Source organism: Scylla paramamosain, chromosome 21, assembly GCF_035594125.1.
Source record: "Scylla paramamosain isolate STU-SP2022 chromosome 21, ASM3559412v1, whole genome shotgun sequence".
In the NCBI taxonomy this organism is placed as follows: Eukaryota; Metazoa; Arthropoda; class Malacostraca; order Decapoda; family Portunidae; genus Scylla; species Scylla paramamosain.
In genome coordinates, this window is record NC_087171.1 from 21,966,802 (window position 1) to 21,985,949 (window position 19,148).

Here is a 19,148-nt window from a genome sequence, read left to right on the forward strand (position 1 = left end):
CGCGGTTGTTCCCCCAGTGTGCGATCCTCCAGGAGGTCCGGGGTCGCTGCACACTGGAGGAAAAATAGTCGCGTTGGCCACCGCGAGACCCGAGTCACGATCGTAGCGTAGACGGAGATGTTGTGTAGTGAAGCGCGGAGGTGTGCGTTAGTGAGACTGCTGTTGTGGAAGCTGCAGCGCTGCTGTAGTGCTGGCCGCGCCTGCCACTCGTCCACACCGTGGCCCAGCCTGCGCTCTCACGTCACACAAGGGAGCGGTGCGGCAAAGTTACCTGGCTGCACCGGACCCGTCACAGTCTCCGGTAGTAGCGTGGGAGCGGCGAGTGTGTGTGCTGCTGACTGCCTCGTGCCTTGGAATATTGTGACCACCTCTGGATTCCTAACACCCAGTGAGGGCCCGTGACGCGTGTGTCAGTGATAACATTTCTCAAACTGAAAAAGGAGAATTGTAATAACGAATGGATCTCGTGTAAACTGCCTGGCGGAGCAACAAGTATGTTGTGAAGGCTGAGGAGTGTGAGACCTGCGGTGAAGTGAAGCTCCTTGTGTGTGTGTGTGTGTGTGTGTGTGTGTGTGTGTGTGTGTGTGTGTGTGTGTGTGTGTGTAATGCATAATCTCAAGGTGTTACAAACGACGAAGCATTTCGTCTGTTGCACCTGCCCACCATTCGATGCTTCGCTGTGATGAACGCATGACCAAATAATCTGACAGACCGCTATCTTCAAAGTAATCGCTTTTGGCCGCCGCATCGTGACTTAGAATGCCGGAGAGTATTGCTGTGCGGGAGGGAGGAGGACCAGCTGGGCAAGGGTCGGGGTGGGCAGGGCAGGGCAGGGAAAGGCAAGGGCAGGGAAGCGGCCGATGCTCGCTGTGGCCACCGGCGGGTCAGTCTCTCAAGGGCTCCAGTGCTTATGAAGGGTCAGTAACCAGCGGCGTGAGGGAGCATCTGCAGTGTGATAACGACCTTTATGGCTTGTTAGGGGAAAAAAAGGAGTCTGGTATATAGAGAACAAAAAGGTGACGGGAGTTTTGCCCTGGGCTGAAACTGTCGCGGTCCTCTGTGTGTGTGTGTGTGTGTGTGTGTGTGTGTGTGTGTGTGTGTGTGTGTGTGTCGCCAGGGATTTCAGATTTGTTAACGGGAGGCGGGACGTGACTCAAGGAAAACCCCGGTGTCCTCCTCCTCCTCCTCCTGTCTTTCCTTCTCCTTCTTCGTCCAGACGTCCACACCCATAACATTACACCCACATACCTACCTACCTACACACACACACACACACACATATACACAGTACGACACGTCAGCACCTCAACTTCTCATCCTTACGTCTCTCTCTCTCTCTCTCTCTCTCTCTCTCTCTCTCTCTCTCTCTCTCTCTCTCTCTCTCTCTCTCTCTCTCTCTCTCTCTCCGGATTTAGAATAGGAAAGGAAGCACTTTTCAACAGTTTTATCAGTTTTCATCATCATCAACAACAACAATGAAAACATGAGGCTGTGTTTCCGTTAAGAGTGAAGAAAACTTTTGGTATTTCCACAATTTTTTTTTCTTTTCTTTTCTTCCGTTCAAATAGTAAGTGATAGAAAGGGGGGGGTGTGGAAATTTTCTATCAGTCGTCATCATCATCATTTTCACCGTGACGTTTTTTTCTTTCCGTCTGGCTGAGGTTGTTGTTGTTGTTGTTGTTGTTGTTGTTGTTGTTGTTGTTGGTTGGTGGTGGTGGTGGTGGTGTTGGTGGTGGTGGTGGTGGTGGTGTCTTATTTTTTGTTTTCTCTTAATTACATTTTCTTTCTTTCGGTGTTTCGTTTATTTATTTTATTTTATTTTATTTTATTTTATTTTATTTATTTTTTTTTTTTTTGCGGTGGTGTGTGTGTGTGTGTGTGTGTGTGTGTGAAAATTTCGTTTCGTATGAGTTATTTCTTGTTTTTCCTCCTCCTCAGCTCTCCTGTCTTCCCCTTTCATCCCCTCTCTTCCCATTTCCCATCTCCACTCCTTCCAAAGAATAAACAACAACCTACGCATCACTACAAGCCCTGTACCACACCAGCAGGAGACGAAAAACCTGTGAATTACCGTCAAATCTAGAGACCGTATTCTCAAGCATTGCACCGCAGCTTCACTACACTCAAAAGCCTCTAGTTGAAGTGACATGGGTTTTTAAAGGTGTTTTTTTTATCCTTCGAGTGACAGATTAACTATATTTCTACATTATTAACAGGAGAAACGCTCTTTAGAACCTGGCTCATCATTTCTGTGGCCTTTGAATTACTTGTAGTGAGAAAAAGAGGAAAGAGTTTCAGAATACGGGTTTATAATAAGTGACACTGATTTTTAATGGTGTTTCTATCGTTCGAGTGACAGATTAACAATATTTCTACATTAAAACAGGAGAAACAGTCTTGAAAACCTGGCTAATCATCTCTGCGGCCTTTAAAAACAGTCGCTGTGAAAGAGAGAGAGAGAGGGAGAGAGAGAAAGAGAGCGAGCAAAGTGTTTCTGATACGGCCGTAAGTTAAGTCGTGCGGTGAACCTGTGGACGCTGCCGGTTTTTCTTTCCTCTTTCCGTTCGTTTTTACTTGCGTGTTTTGTCGTGTGTCACCGAGCGCTAAAAGACTCGCAGCTGACTGACCTAACCCATCACAAACCTCCGCCGCCGCACGTGTAATATTTAGACAAGATTATCAGCTCCCCGGGAAAGAAAGGATCTGTAAGTTCAAGGCTTGGTGTGAAAGAGGGATTTTTTTTATATGCTTTGTAAGTGGTGTGGGTGGAAAGTGTAGTTAGTACCTCCTTGAAGTGTACGTAATGTGCATTCATTTATTCTACGCATTGACGTGGGGCAAGATTTAAGTGCAGTATGCTTTATAAGTGTACGTAAGGATTGGTATTAAGGGAAAATTCATGATTGTTAAGTAGTAATGTGAATAAGAATTGCGCACGTATCTTGAAGTGTCGGTGATGTGAATAATCTTAACGTGAAAAATATCAGTCTTTAGTAACTACTGTGTCTTACGAGGATGTTGAATTGTAAGGATCATTGTCTTTCATTCTTGTTACACACGGCGCCTTCTTCAAGCAAGCTTTTCTCAGTGTATTAGTGTTAGTTTATCTTGCCGTCAGTTAGCAGCTCTCCACCTCTCCATTCAGTAACCAAGGGCGGGGCTGGTGAGTGTCCGTGAGTGCCTTGGGGTTCAGATAGCGCTTGTCAAACAGTTAAACGGTGTCAAGCTTTGTAGTTGCATGTAAATATTGGTCATTCTCTCTCTCTCTCTCTCTCTCTCTCTCTCTCTCTCTCTCTCTCTCTCTCTCTCTCTCTCTCTCTCTCTCTCTCTCTCTCTCTCTCTCTCTCTCTCTCTCTCTCTCTCTCTCTCTCTCTCTCTCTCTCTCTCTCTCTCTCTCTCGATACAAGTGAAACTACACCCGGATCTTTCCCGCGTGGAGAGTCTGTATTTTTACTTCAAACTTTCATTAGTGGTAGGAGAGAAGTGATTCCTGCCTCGTGTTTTGGTGCGCAGGGCTGAAGGGAACAGGATCGCGATGTGCTTGTGCTTGATGGCCACAATCACGTGTTTGTATCGCCTCTCCTGGTGCTAATGGAGACTTCATGCAATGTGTGTGTGTGTGTATTCGTCAAAACCCGACAGGTGTTAACAGATGAAGACAAAGCTTGTGTTAATTGTTGACCTGAAAGCGCAACTGTGTTATATTAAGCGACGCGGAGTAAATTGCGTTGCTTCGTTGAGTATCAAAGGTGATGTGTCGACTGCCGCCACCTTCGCTGTGTTTGTTGTGATGCGGGATTTTTGCTTCCTTGGGACCTGTAATATACCAGACCTCCAGTCGTCAGTGAGAGCGGAGAGTGGTTCATTCTCTGTAGCCGCCACAGTGCCGGGCAGGTGGAGTGGGTAGGGGTGGACCGTCACGTATGGGCAGGCGGGGTCCGGGGCACTCCAGGGGGTCGCTGTTCATGGCCAAGCCCTTGTCCTGTTGATGTAATTAAGGATGATAAATGGATGGTGAAGAGGGGTACCTCCCGCCCTCCCTCATTCCAGGTTTTCCACCACCAGCTTGTCCCTGTCCCGCCGCCACCGCCGCCCGTAGTGACAGACAGCGGCGAGGGTGTGGGTCTTGCCTGGCCGACCTTGGCAGCTACATATCGTTGTTATCTCGTACGGGAGCCACCGGAGGGCGTTGAGTGAGTCTCGTTGTGCACTTTAATTTGGGTGAGAAGCGCCGTGTTGCAAAAGATTATTAGCTGTGGCCAGGCGGCGGGCGCCCCTCCCGCCTCACCGCCACCGCCGGCCGTCCCCGATTCGCCGTTAATCAGCTGCGTGTTGCTGGCGGGCTGTAACTCGGCGGTAACAAGGTCGGAACTGAGGGTGCTACTAATTTACTATTAATATCCCACGGCACTCGGACGTGAATGAGCCAAGTGATTGCTGGGCGTCACGTCAGGCGGCTTGGCTTTCTTCCCGGGCGGGGCTGCCGGACACACACTAACAGTCCTCGCTTGTGCGGTGGTGTCGCGGGCCGCGGCTCCCTCCTGGTACTGTTTACATTCACACCTGCTTCCCCTGTCGCCTTGGTGATGTATTTTAACACCACGAATCACGCGGTGCAAGAAAATAACACTTGCTGTAAAAAATTTGTACGTATATTGCTGGCCGACTTGATGCATTGCTTAAATGTGTGTTGAAAAATATTGTTCGTATCAGTATTGTCAGTATCCGAGCTAAGAGCCACACCGGTCTCGCCAAAAACGTAACTCTCCTGCTCCTCCACTATGGTTTCTTATGCTAAATGATTCATCGCATCAATAGTACTAGTAGTTGTGGTGGTGGTGGTGGTTGTGGTGGTGGTTCAGCAGTAGAAGCAATAATAATAATAGTCTAATTAAACGCATCCTCGAAGGTAACACGAGACGGCTGATGAAGGAAGGGACAAGGAGAGGGTGGAGATCAGACAAAGACGGAGCACACATAAACACATACACACACAGACACACACACAAGCCAGATATTGAGAGAGGGAAGGAGGCAAGGCGGGAGCGAAGAGAAGCAAATTGAGAGGAGATGAGAAGATAATGAGGGATGCCGAAGAAAACGAGATGAGGGAATGAGGAGTTGTTGTTGTTGTTGTTGTTGTTGTTGTTGTTGTTGTCGTCAAGAGGGGTGGAGAAGGTTAGCCGGGCATGGCAGGACAGGGCAGGGTAGGGTAGAATGGAGTAGTGTAAGATACGGATTTTGTTCTCGCTCTCCGGAAAATTGAGTTCCTAGAAGGGCTGACCATAATACGTTTTCTTCTCATCTTTTTTTCCCTCCTTTCTCTCCCCCACCGTTGTTGGCGCCCAGCCCTGAGAGGTGATGTGCCGAGAGCAGGTTGTTGATAGGGCGGCTGCAGCTTGGGGTTGGTTTTCGTGGTACAGTGCAGTGGGATGGGTGTGGTTGGTTGTAGTGGTGGTGGTGGTGGTGGTGGTAGGGCTGGTGATCATGATAGAAGGGCCGTGGAGGGTGTTATAGAGGTAGGGAAGGAATGGTGTGTGTGTGTGTGTGTGTGTGTGTGTGTGTGTGTGTGTGTGTGTGTGTGTGTGTGTACGTGGTGATGAAGAGAGGGAAGGTGAAAGGGGTGTGGTTGGTTCATAAGTAATGCATACATATCCGTGAGTGATTGGAGCATTGTGCGGAGGCAGTGCAGGCGGCGGTGGCTTGGTTGTGTGCGCGCCGCTGAAGGAGTAGCCACTTGGGTGCAAATACTGGTGAGGAAGCCGTAAGAGCGGTGAGTGGCGCTGCGTGTGGGGCGGGGAGGAGGGCGGGGCTCGGGGCTTTCACCGGTCAGGCTTGGCATTAAAGTAAATTAGGGCTATCCCTGACTTCATAATCTTTTGATAATATTCCCCCTTGGACGAGAAAAAAAGTGACAAGGTGGGTTTTGTGATGACCAGTAGCCAGCAGAGGGGCGGCGTGGCCCCCGTGGCCCCTGGGCTGTTTGCCTGAGAGTGGGCGTGGGGCGCTACCTGGTGTGTGGGATTAGTTCAGCGGGAGCAGGTGAGGGGCGGAGGGGCTCGCGTGTGCTCGCCCCGCCAGCCGCAGCTCTCCTCGCACGCCACCTGCCCGAGGGGAGGAGCCACGCCCGAGGGAAGCCACGCTCGTGTCGCTGACAGGGTAGTCATGCTCTGCCCCTTACTATGAGGCAATGGCCGCCCTCCTCCAGGGGGAGCACGGCACACACCGGCCTGCAGGTGTGTGGAGAGTAGGTTCAGACTGGATCAGATGGTCCTTCTGGAGAGGGAGGTGAGCTATCATGCTAGTTTTGCCCTTTTATGGACCAGCCTGCACCTCCTTAGCCCAGCACCACGCCCTCCCGGCCACCCCGCCACCCCGGCCAGCAGCACCAGGCTGGAGGCAGTGACTGTAGCCTTTGTTGGGATATGCAAGAACGCCTGTGTTGTCCGCAGCGTGAACAGTGTGCCGCGGCTTGTGAGAGCAACCGCCGCCTTCCTGCTGTCGTCAAGGACTCAGCGGCGGACACAAGACACTCTGTTGGCCTCTCCACGGGGATATTCATCACGGCCTTGTTTGGTCTTCACATATGGTGTAATTATTACAGCAATATCAAGCTTTCTCAGAAAGTACGGTATGATTTGGAGGAAGAACACGCTCAAAATGATTTGGGAGAATATCCAGGTTTACTTGTTTGCGTGCGTGCATGCGTCCGCGCTGGTGCAGCAAGGCCTTGTTGCCCGGGCCTGTAGCACGACAGGCCGGCAGGTTCAACACTGGCCCTTACACACGTACCAGCCCACGTGTCTACGTACCCTGATGTTGCATGTGTACAATTTATTGGCGTGGTATCTCTCCGGCATTCTTGGAAAATTGTAAAAAAAAGCGTGATCTGTTCTTGACAGGCATGGCATTGGTATTGTTGTCCCTGATGGGATGGAGCCGGACCTCACTCATTCCCTCCCTCGCTCCTTTCGTCTCCCGTCTTTCCTTCTCCTCTCCTTGGTAAACTCATGTGGTCTTGCCTCTGTGTGAGATGACCAGCCTGTACAAGGGTCCTTGATCACACTGTTCACTTTCTCACCCACCCTCTTGATAGCGGGGAGCGGGGAGCGGGAGGGCCGGGGTGCTGTGATACGAGCAGGTTGGAGGGCAGAAGGAAGGGGCCCGTGGGGGTGGCGTCAAGGGAAAGTTAATTGCTGTTGATTATAGTGTTACAGGTTCAAACACTATTAAAAGAATAACACTTTTCAGAGGGGAATATTTTGCGGGATTCGAGGAGATAGTAATTATTTTTCCTTCCTCAGTTATTTACATATTGACGAGTGTTCGGTAGAGATGGCGGAGAGGGAGAAGCGGCGCCGCAAGGGAGAGGCGAGGAGGGCTGGTCATTGTGATAAAGAGTGTTTCGTTCAGGTTTTTGTGAGCGCCGGGAGTGATGGTGATGAAGGCGTCTGTGGCCGGCTTCCAGAAGTGGTTCTCCATCTGCTCTGAGGTGAACTTTTACTGTTGCCTCAGAGCTTTTCCGATCATCTTATCTCGATGACACAACTTGAAGCAGATGTGTCACTTGGCCTCTGCTTGGTGGCCGCGTCTTCCCCGCCAGTGACTCAAGATACGTGTAGCACCCTGAGCCTCTTTGTCACTGCTAGGACCTCAGATGGATTGCGTCTTAAAACTGTGTTGTGTTGATGAATGTGTCATGTGTTTTAGTGTCCGGAGTGTCAAGCAACTGTGTGCCTTCCGCGATAGGAGCATAGAGGCGTGGTGGGATAGTTGGCCAGCGAGGGGGCAACACCAGGAGCATCAGGGGCGCTTGTATGGGGGCAGAGGACAGTCAGCGCCAGATGAAGGCCGCCACTTTTGTTGTTGGTCATTGCCATGGTAACTGGGGGCCACGAGGAGGGCCGGGGGCGTGTCTGCGTGCCAGGTCCCCTCCCCTGTGTGGTCACACACCGCCCTTTGGATCACGCTACTGTCCCCGCACACAACCTCCCCCCTCTTAGCGAGCCACAGGGATTGGAACTTCACAGGAAACAGTACTAGGAAATGTCTCATCAGTGAATTCTTTGTGGGAAGGAAATTGTCAGTTTGATAGTTTTGTGAATGGAGATGTTGTGAGCGTAATGTATTTCAATTAGTTTGTTTATTCACGAGTCTCACTTCCTACCATCAGCAAGGAGTGATGAGGCAGTGTCACGTAGGCTGGGGTATCTCCACTGTTTACTCTTTGTTATTACTTCTGAAACTCACTCTGCCGCTCGTGGTGGTGATCAAGGCGCAGACAGGCACCACTCTGCGCCACGGCTGGTGACTACATACCAGGCGGAAACCTCCCTACACTTCCGTACTAAAACATGACTTCACAAGATTCAGGTGTACTGTGCAGATCATGAAAACCTCGTCACTCATTCATCTTACACGAGACGCTGAATATTAAATAGCCGGAGGGGACACACACACACACACACACACACACACACACACACACACACACACACACACACACACACACACACACACACACACACACACACACACCTTACTTTTTAGGGCGTTACGGGACCAGTTTCTCAGTCTCCCCTTTGAGAATAGATGTGTTGTCACCGGGAATGTGTGGTAGGACCTTGTCGCATCCCTCAGCAGCCCTGCCTTGCTGACTGCCCGGGGAACGAACCTGCAGGGCTTGATGTAACGAGGATCCAACACACACACACACACACACACACACACACACACACACACACACACACACACACACACACACACACACACGGTGATAATTATGCGCATAGCAGAAAGCAGTGGGGGTGGCGGCGATGGGGTCGTGGGAACTCAGTGGAGTGTTCGAATATTAAATGAATGGATGAAGCAGGGACGGTGCGCCAGGTGGAGGGACCCGCCGATGCCACCCCGCCCCTCCCAGCCCCCGAACCCTCGCCCCGCCCTGGGTACGTATGTATGTACGGCCGCCGTTCGGGTACTGGGAGCAAAAACAAGACGTTCTCTCAGGAGCGGGCGGTCAGTTTTCCCGGCGGGTCCTGGCGAGGGTAGATCGGAGTCTCCCTGACGATTGGCGGGTGATTGGGCGGCGGTAACCCAGTCCGGGGGAGGAGGGATGGGTGGGGAGGCCTGCTATCATGCCACTCATCCTGACGACACGGGGAATGGTCTTCTCTTGTAAGTTATTATATATATAACTCCCCAAATGGAAGCGTTAAAATGTGCGTGTCAGTGATGGAGCATGACTGGCCGCGCCGCGCCTCGCCTGGGTCTGGGCGGACCGAAGGTACAGAGGGAGGGTTTGCTCTTGTCTTTCCTCGGAGTCATACGTGTCTTGGGGGAGTGACAAGGCGGTGAGGCCTCCCGCTGCCCCTCATTCCTCTTAAGTCTTCAGTGCCATGTCGCAGTCAGTTTGGTGTGGACTTGGGTATGGGCAGCGCAGTGTGTTACCGCCGCCCCGGGTGAAGTCTTTCCCAGGAGGGAGGAGTGCCCGGCCTTCTCCACAGGGCGCCCATTAGGTGCACATCAAAAAGGTAATGGGCAGCCGTAAACCCCGGCGGGCTGTTATTCGGCGAGAGGGGCGTCGTTACTGCGGCCACACTTTATGGTGGACTTTATTAAGGGTTGTGTGGCGCGGCGCCGCGCGCTGCATAGCCGACAAACAGCAGGCGATTAGCGCTGCTTAATTGTGCACACCCACCTCACTCACCCGCTCTCGCCCGCGTCCCGACCCGCTCCCTCCTGCCCTCACATTACGTCTTGTCCAGCCTTTGATTAGATCCGTGCATTGTACTTACCGACACACACACACACACACACACACGTCACTGCTGTTAAAGATAAGATGAAAGAAACATGTATGAAAATGCAATTTGCAAACTAGTAGAGTTGTTGACTCGAGGGACGATTTACCACAGTGTGTGTATGTGTGTGTGTGTGTGTGTGTGTGTGATTTGATTGGAAGTAAAGATAAACTTATTTGAATTATATATATATATATATATATATATATATATATATATATATATATATATATATATATATATATATATATATATATATATATATATATATTAGATTACTTTAAAAAAGAGTATGATAAAAAGGATTATTAGAAGGGACATTACGGGCTTGCAGGTAAAAATTCTCTCTCTCTCTCTCTCTCTCTCTCTCTCTCTCTCTCTCTCTCTCTCTCTCTCTCTCTCTCTCTCTCTCTCTCTCTCTCTCTCTCTCTCTCTCTCTCTCTCTCTCTCTCTCTCTCTCTCTCTCTCTCTCCACCACACCACACTTATAGCACACTCCAGACATTCCCAACACGCGACACCGCGGGAGTATAAACAAAGAGTTAGAGAGAGGGAGAGGGAAGCACACGAGCTGAGAGAGGGCGGGAGAGGGAGAGGGAAGCATACGAGCCGAGAGAGGGCGGGGAGTCGTGGCTGGCAGCGTGAAGCATGAGGGGCGCCAACCTGTCATTGCGTGGAAGGAAAGCAAATAAACAAATGAGGCGCGAGGGAGGTGAAGCAGTACATAGCTGCTACCGTGCGAGGAAACTCAGGTGTGACTTGTTGGAGATGGTATCTGTGTGTGTGTGTGTGTGTGTGTGTGTGTGTGTGTGTGTGTGTGTGTGTGTGTGTGTGTGTGTGTGTGTGTGTTATGACTGTCTGCACTTTATTCACCAGGACGGGTGGAGAAGGACTGCCTGAGAGGCTGAGCAGTGACTGTGTTTGTTAGAGAGTTATTGTGCGTCTGCTGTAGTCTAGTCATCTTCACATCACCGGGTTAGGCTTTGTTGTGGGTGAGGGAGGAGAAGAGGGTGAGACATTAGAAGCAGTGGTGATAGAAATGCTTAGCGGTTCCTGCGGGAGACCGAGCTGAGGCAGGACTAACGAGCACTCATTGATCGAGGCCTGAGTTGCGTCTTAGTGTGTGTGTGTGTGTGTGTGTGTGTGTGTGTGTGTGTGTGTGTGTGTGTGTGTGTGTGTGTGTGCTGCCTAGTCAGATATTCAGTATTCAAAGTAATTTTCTTAGGTTGATACGCTTCTTGAATCTAGCGAGTAAAGTCAGTGCCATTATTTTGTGTCCACCCGTGCGTCAACAGCCCCGCATTCAGAAACCCTTTGCTCTCTCACCACGACTATTTTCAAAGGCCACAGAGATGATTAGCTGTGTTTTCAAAGAGTGTTTCTCCTGCTGGTAATGTAGAAATCTTGTTAATCTGTCACTAAGTCCAGAAAAACACCCTAAAAAAAGTTTAACTTCAGCTAGAACCTTTTGAATGTAGTGGAGGTGCGGCGCCGAAGTGTTTCACAATTGGGTCCTTGGTGGCAAAAGTGTGTGGGGAGGAGATGGTGTTGATGTGGTGATGGTTGTGGTCTTCGAGGATCAGCGGCATTCAATCGCAGACAGGAGCAATATTTAGGCAGGGGCATTACTTAGGTATATGTATTGTCCATCGTAGCCCTTCACCCTCCACTCCTCGTGATCTGTAAAGCCTCCGTCACACCACTTACGTGCAGCGCTGGGCCAAACTGTGTGACTCGGCTTTCGTCCACAAATATGCGCAGTTTGGGATGACTGAGCGGTCTTGTCTTGCACTGCTGTTTGTTGGGGGTGTAAACAGCGAAGATGTCTAGGTTAGTGTGTGAGAGAAATACTGATTCATATATATTTTCTTCAAACAAGTGGATATATATTGAAGATTGTTAGTAAATTGATTTTTTTTTTTGTGTGTTGAAAATGTTGTTGTGTGCGATGTAAACATGGAACGTCTGATAGAAATATTTATTCAGTTATTTTCCTTAAATAAACAGGAAAGCATGCAAGGAAACTGTTGATATATTCAACTTTTATATGGATATTGTATATTTGATAAGATAGGAAGACAAAATCATTACACAAATATCGTTTGACTCCGAAGGGAAAACAAACACAGCGAGCGAGCGCATGACTGAAGAACACTGCTGACGTTACAACAAATTATGAGGCATGGCGGTAATATTGATGTGACTGCTCAGCTGATAACTTCCCTCCTGGAGATTGCCAAGCCCCTAGGGCCTAGAGGCACTGTGGCTCGTAACTCGTCAGAGCCACCTTCAGATAACCTAAGGAGGAGCATGCATACTTTCATCCGTGTTTTCCCTTGCGTCTGCAGCATTAATGAACAGTAAATTGAAACTCAAGGAGAAACAGACACTCTGCCGGTAGCGTGATGCTTGAAGAGGTTGTGTGAGTGGCTGTCTGTTGCGTGATAACCACGTGTGACACTTGGTGCGAATTAGTGGCGAGAGAGAGAGAGAGAGAGAGAGAGAGAGAGAGAGAGAGAGAGAGAGAGAGAGAGAGAGAGAGAGAGAGAGAGAGAGAGAGAGAGAGAGAGAGAGACTGACTGAAGTGTCCTGAAACTTATAAGAATCAATTACCTTCTGATAATTCAATTCGTGTATGTAATTATGACCCACAGCTTGAAATCTGTGTAGAGTGAGAGACGCGCGCGATACCCAAGGAAAACCCCATAGAAAATAATTGTATAAGATAGCCAAAGAATTTACGAGTGTTGGAAAGACCGAGTGGTGTGTGCGGTGGGTGGTGAGTGTCCAGGAAGTGACGGACCTGCCATCCTCACCGCCGTTGCTAGTGCCGTAATTGGCGTCGTCGTCTTCGCCGCCGCTGCTGCTGCTGCTGCTGCTATCCGGTGGCATGGCCGTCACCTAGCGAGGCCCGGGGCACACAGCCGCTAACATGTATGCCTACGCCGGGGCATACTCCGGCGCCTATATGGGCGTGGGGTCTGGGGTGGGCGGCCTGTCTGGGGGTAGCATGACTGCACCCGCGGCCCATCACCAGGTGCTGGCCACGCCCACGCCCATACCACCAGCAGCAGCAGCAGCCGCCGCCGCCCACACCATGACCACCACCCTTCCCCCCACCACAGTCAAGCGGAGGTAAGTGAATCTTCACCACAGCGGAGGGAGAGAGAGGGAGGGAGGGAGGGAGGGAGGGAGGGAGGGAGGGAAAGAGTGCATGCAGTTGTAACTCACGGAACAAAAAGTGAATCATGGGTTTTAGGTGACTTAGTATAAAGATAATAACAACTTGACCGAGTGTTACGCTCACCTCGTGTGTCGGGGAGTGTGATGGACGGGGAGCAGAGAAGGTAGGTTGCTGCTTGAAGTCTTTGTCCTGCAGAACTGTATCATGACGAAGATAGCATGTTTAGAGTGAGCGATGTGGGCAGCGGTGGGAGCATGGCCGGCGGGAGGTGAGGCCTGAGGGTAACGGCAGGTTGCTCCTTCCCGGTTCGTCGTGACGCCAGTAGGGTGCGCGGGCCCCTCCACCCGCAGCGAAGGTGGAGCACCGACTTTTATGGCCTATTAAGAGGAAGTGGTAGTTAACCGGTAGCAGCAGGGGTGGCGCAGGAAGCATGGCAGTATTGTTTTATTAATGAGGTCTGCTCAAGTTTTATCTTTCAGCGAGTGGCACCTCGTCCTTCATTCGTATTCTCGTCAATATCCTCATCGATGACCGTCAGCTTGGCTCTCCTCCATACCTCATCCCCTCTGTGCTTGCTTCCCATCGCTGCGGTCGTGGTCACTAGGAGAGTAACCTGCATTCACTCCTGTGTTTTGTCTTTCCGCTAATCTAAAGCCCTCGGATATGCTGTGGTAAAATCTAAGAATTAACTGGAGGATTTGAGACTAAGGGGGAAAAAAAACAGTGGAAGAGATCACGGCTGTACCATAAAGTATGTTAACACCATGTTAGCATCACGTTAGCACCACGCACCCCAATGCTGGCCAGTCCTCGTCCCGGCCCGCCACTGCCTCGGTATGCCTAAGGGGGGGAGAGAGAGGGAGAGAGAGTGAGAGAGTGTTGATCCTCCCATATGGCCCCTCACCTGTGTTTGCTCTCCCCTCCCTGGCCACTCGATGTTTTGTACAAGTTGGTGTGCGTGCTTCACAAATCAGCAGGTATTTGTTCAGCGGGACATGTGTTATTTGGTGCTCAGGGATGAAACGGAATTGTTTAGTAGTCAATCAAGGAAGTGATAGGCTGTTTGCATGGAGCAGGCGGGGCGTGGCGATCACCGGACGCTTCCCCCGCCATAGTACAGTACTACTTCACTTCCTCACTTCGTCCCCCCCACCTCCCCACATCCTTCCGTTCCTCTGTCCCCAACAGCCCTTCACTCATTGACACGATCAGCGCCAGTAGATCCTATTTGAAGGCTGAATCTAGTACCGAAATTACATGTGGATCTGGCTTTTTCATTAAGATTAATTTTTGTAAGTTAGTTTTGTCTTAAAATCGTAAATTGACGCGTGATCTTGATACGTGTTGTCTTCTGGTAGCAGTGTTATTTCCCTCGTGTTGTCCTGAGAAAGTTATCTTGATCGACACCGTCATTTCTCACCTGCAGCCTTCTGGAGATTGGTGGAAAACTGAGCTCTATTTTTTCTGGGTAAATTAATATATGTAAGAGCGTTTAATTGCGGCAGGGCGGCGGTGTGGTGCCACGTGGACACTCATTTGCTGTTCCTGTGTGTGTGTGTGTGTGTGTGTGTGTGTGTGTGTGTGTGTGTGTGTGTGTGTGTGTGTGTGTGTGTTTCATGTGTTGGATATACATGTGTGGTTTAAGTTACTCTGAATTGGTTCGCACACGTCACGGGAAGAGATGAGGGCTACGTTTTCAGAAAGATGGTGAAATATAGACGTGGGAGGGAGAGCTAAGTAATGAAGGCCAGGGTTATGTAAGGTGGAGTGACCGTATACCTAAGGATCTGTGATATTGCGAATTGCAGCGAAATATTGACCACTGCCTAGGTATTACACTTCACGACAGTAGATGCAACGTATAGCCTTGACATCACATTATAAACCCATGCAAGTCGGTCAGGTTGTCTCAGTTATACAGTTTACTATTAATGTACGTGTGATATTGTGGATTCCTGGGAAATATTAACCACACTCAAGTGGAAAAACATTCTGCCATCCTCCACGTGTCATCCGGCTATTGTTTTACGTCCACACAACTCTTGCCAACCACCGACATTGTGACATTCTCCAATATACTTACTGTTAGAGGACCGTGTTTATTTGCCCACCGGAATAACTTGGCCATTGATGGACACGCGAAACGGTGCTTGGATTAATGAACTTCCTTGAGAATAATTGCAGTTTACCTTTGTTTTAATGTTTGATAGCGAATATAATCGATGTTAATAGCGCCAGTGCAGTGTGGAGTGCATGTAGCAATGGCAGTGAAATTTGTTTAGTTATGGCAACGTGGCGCTTTGTGTATGTGTGTGTGTGTTGAATAATGGCAGTGCAGCGCGGGAAGATGTGTATACAACGAGTGGCGGAGCGTTAGTTAGCCAACAGCACCAAGCGAGCAGATGAAAACGAGTAAGAAAGACACCAACGGCCGTGAACTCTTTTTCCCTTTCACAGGAGATGTGGCACAGTGCGGTGGTGGCGAGGCAGGGCAGAAGGGGGCGCCGTGCATAGAGGGTTATTATATCCTTGCTACATTGAGCCTCTACCGGAGTGTTTTGCTCTGCCGTAGGGAGTGTGTGCGGTAGTTAGCAGACTGTGGGGCTGGAGTGAGGGCCTGTTGGTCTTCACGCGCTGCTGCCCGCCTGAGTCCGGGACAACAAAGGTTAAGCAGCTCGCCGGGAGTTCTCCTACACGCCCGCGGGGAGGTAGAGCGAGGCCACGAAGGTCTTCACAGCTTTACTCGCTGGATATGTAACACGTATTAAACATTTTTTTCTTTGATTTTTAGGTGTGTAGCTGTAGCCTCCAAACCCCAACGCAAATTAACTCTTGTCCTCCTCCTCCTCCTCCTCCTCCTCCTCCTCCTCCTCCTCCTCCTCCTCCTCCTCCTCCTCCTCCTCCTTCTCCTCATGTCCCTTCCCCCGGCGTTCTTCCCGGGTCATCGACACACCTGTTCGCTGACTGGCCGCCCTTCTGCATGCACCTCGTCAGCCTCACACCATTGTATCTCCCTCCCCTTCCCCCCACACACACACACACACACACACACACACACACACACACACACACACACACACACACACACACACACACACACACACACACACACACACACACCAGTCACCTCACAGCAGCTTCCTCGTGTGAACCGCCTGTAAATGTTGTGATCTTGTGGGCGTCGTATTAGCTAACTTTCAATAAGTCCGCCAGGATTTGTCTGACGGTCATGGGTGTGTAGCACTCCAGCGAACAGTAATTGGCCGTGTCGCCGCAGGTGTTATGGGGGTGATGGTGGTGATGATGGGGGTGAGGGAGGAGAGGGGAAGGGATTGTGGGGATGGGGGAGCTTCGGTTCACAGTATCGTCATAAAGTTTGGATAAGTGTACAGGTGTTTAGTGTAAGAGAGAGGGAGAGAGAGAGAGAGAGAGAGAGAGAGGTCCATATTCAGAAACGCTTTGCTCTCTCACCACAGTTATTTTCAAAGGCCACACCGAATTGTCGAGTGTGTTTCTCCTGTTGTTGATGTAGAAATGTTACTAATCTGCCACTAGAACCATAAAATTACACTTAAAAATCCGTGTAACTTGAACTAGTAGAGCCTTTTGAAAGTAGTGGAGGTATGGCGCAGAAACGTTGATCCAGAGAGAGAGAGAGAGAGAGAGAGAGAGAGAGAGAGAGAGAGAGAGAGAGAGAGAGAGAGAGAGAGAGAGAGAGAGATTCCCCGATTTCTTCTTTCTCCTTTCCCCGTTTCTCTTATCCCTATGAAGCTCAACCCCAAAACAAGAACAGGTTCGGCCACAGTAGCAATGCTGCATCGACACTGTCCTTGCATGGGTCACTCCCGAGGGACCAGCGGGGGACGCCACCACTTCGTGGCCTCAGGTGGCGCGGCGCAGCAGGCAGGTGTTCTCTGTATCTTGCGGCGGTAGGACACTTCAGCACCGCACTCCACTACATTCAAATGCTCTGGTTGAAGTTAGGTGTTTTTAAAGGTGTTTTTTACGGCTCGAATGACAGATTAGCAAGATTTCTACATTATGAACAGGAGAAACACTATGAGGACCCGGCTGATCATCTCTGTGGCCTTTGAAACTAGTCGTGGTGAGAGGGAGAGCTGAGCGTTTCTGAATACGACCCACGGAGATTAGAAGTAATGGCTAATGTACCCACTGACGACCATGAGGAAGAGGAGGAGGAGGAGGAGGAGGAGGAGGAGGATCAATGCAGCACGTAGTGGGGCGTCGCGGTGTCTGTCAGTCCGTCAATCATCGCGTGCATGACAAAGCAACTCTCCTCCTCCTCCTCCTCCTCCTCCTCCTCCTCCTCCTCCTTCTCCTCCTCCTCCTCCCTTCTGTCCCTCAACGGATAGAATTTATCTTCTCAGAGCGTCTCTCTCTCTCTCTCTCTCTCTCTCTCTCTCTCTCTCTCTCTCTCTCTCTCTCTCTCTCTCTCTCTCTCTCTCTCTCTCTCTCTCTCTCTCTCTCTCTCTCTCTCTCTCTCATCTTTTCTAACGCACATCACTTCCTCATTCTACTCTCATCCACTTTTTTTTTTTCAATGTCTTCCTGGCTCTCCCCTTCCTTCTCATTGTTTATTTCATGCCATTCTTTTTCTCTCTTCTTCCTCATTCCCCTTCTCGTGAACCCCTCCCGTCTCTTGTCTCCCTTTTCTCCTCGTTCCCAGCCCGTCAGCCAGCCAGCTAGCCAGTCAGCAAGCTCTCCCTTGCATGCTGCATTTGGATCCCGCGTCAGTTAAACATTTGATAAGTCAGCAGCGTGGGGTTAGTGCTGTCCGCTGGGATACCTACTGACTGTGGGTTTTCACGTGTCAGATTGGGGAGCTGTGCGTGTGTCCCTCTGCTGCCGGGCCCCCTCCGCACCCACACAGCCCCTCCACGCTCCAGGCTAATTGTTGTAGTGCGGTGTGGAGGGCCAGACGTGGGCGAGGGAAGGTGGAGTGGGTGCATAGCGGGAACGATAAGATAGGCGGAATAGGTCGGGTCTCTTTGCTCGGGTCTCTCTGGTCGGGTCTCTGGTGAGGTTTCTCGTATTTGCATGTGTTTAATTGAAGCGGTCTGCAGTGTGGAGATCTCCCCTGCACGGTTCACTTTATCATCTGTGTGCCTCGCCGCTACTCTGCTCCTTCGCTTCTGGACCACCGTGCGTCGCCCATCAGCTCGGCTCCCGTGGCGGCGGCGGCCCTTCTCGCGAGAGCCCTCAGCCCCTTTACGGCCGGCGTCAGCGTGATGGATTTGGGGTCCTGGCGAGATGTGGCCAGCGGTTAGCGTGCAGAAGAGGATCGATCCGAGGTGTGGTCTGTCCGCTGCCCCCCTCTGCACACACACACACACACACACACGCACACACACACTAGTATTGGGTGTGCCATCATAATTCAGTCTCCCGTTTGTTATTGCTACTTGGAGGTGAAACTTTTTTGTGTACTTGGAGGATAGCAACAAGACTGGCAACATTCGAGGCGTGCAAATAATGGCACCCACTTACGACTTGCGAACCAAAGTGATATCGTCCTGTATAACAGCGGCGAGGACCTCTGCAGGGTAGTGCGGTAGGGTTGCTAGGTCCCCCGCGGCTTTGAGGACCGAGCAACCTTCACCATCCATAAATTCTCCATAAAAATCGCTTTAGGACTTGGGTAAAAATGCATGAATGAATACAGAGTGAAGACACACGAGAAAGTCTTTGATGTATTGATTCGCTCACGCTGCACTGCATACACTGGGAGTGAGTTTTTGTGTATTGACAAGGAAATACACAGACTACGTGGAAATAGAATGGGGAGGACTAAGCAAGGTATACAACACGTCCGGGAGTGGAAGCTGAAAAAAAAAAAAATAAAATGAATAAGTAAATAAAAATAATAATAACATTGATAACTTAAATTTATTCCGTGTTTTTGTACTGCCCTTGTGTTTGGTCATGTTTGAAAGTTCCGCTTCGAGGTGAGCAACTGTAATCAACATAACTTCATGAAATGCTCAGCTGAAACCCAATGTTGAGTTTTGCGTGTTGAACAATGTTGTATCAGAATATTGTACCGGTACACGCAACGCTACGTATCTAATATTAACTTAATGTTCATCTACATTTTACTCGTGCTCACTACCACCACCACCACCACCACCACCACCTAACCA

General features: G+C 50.2%; 1 protein-coding gene across 22 annotated transcripts in view; it reads left to right on the forward strand.

The window, feature by feature from the left end:
* The window catches only part of LOC135111254 (aryl hydrocarbon receptor nuclear translocator homolog), a 114,244-nt gene that overhangs the window by 33,025 nt on the left and 62,071 nt on the right, over nt 1–19,148 (forward strand). For 4 of the 22 annotated variants that reach the window (XM_064024440.1, XM_064024447.1, XM_064024456.1 and 1 more), the window contains exons 1-2: nt 27–492; nt 12,458–12,938. The exons of 5 other annotated variants lie outside the window; for them this stretch is intronic. In XM_064024440.1, the coding sequence (XP_063880510.1) occupies nt 12,736–12,938 (203 nt within the window). In that variant the 5' untranslated portion in view covers nt 27–492; nt 12,458–12,735. Of the gene's footprint in view, nt 1–19; nt 493–12,457; nt 12,939–19,148 lie in introns of those variants that run through there. 13 more of the 22 variants (XM_064024446.1, XM_064024445.1, XM_064024449.1 and 10 more) reach the window with 9 other exon arrangements.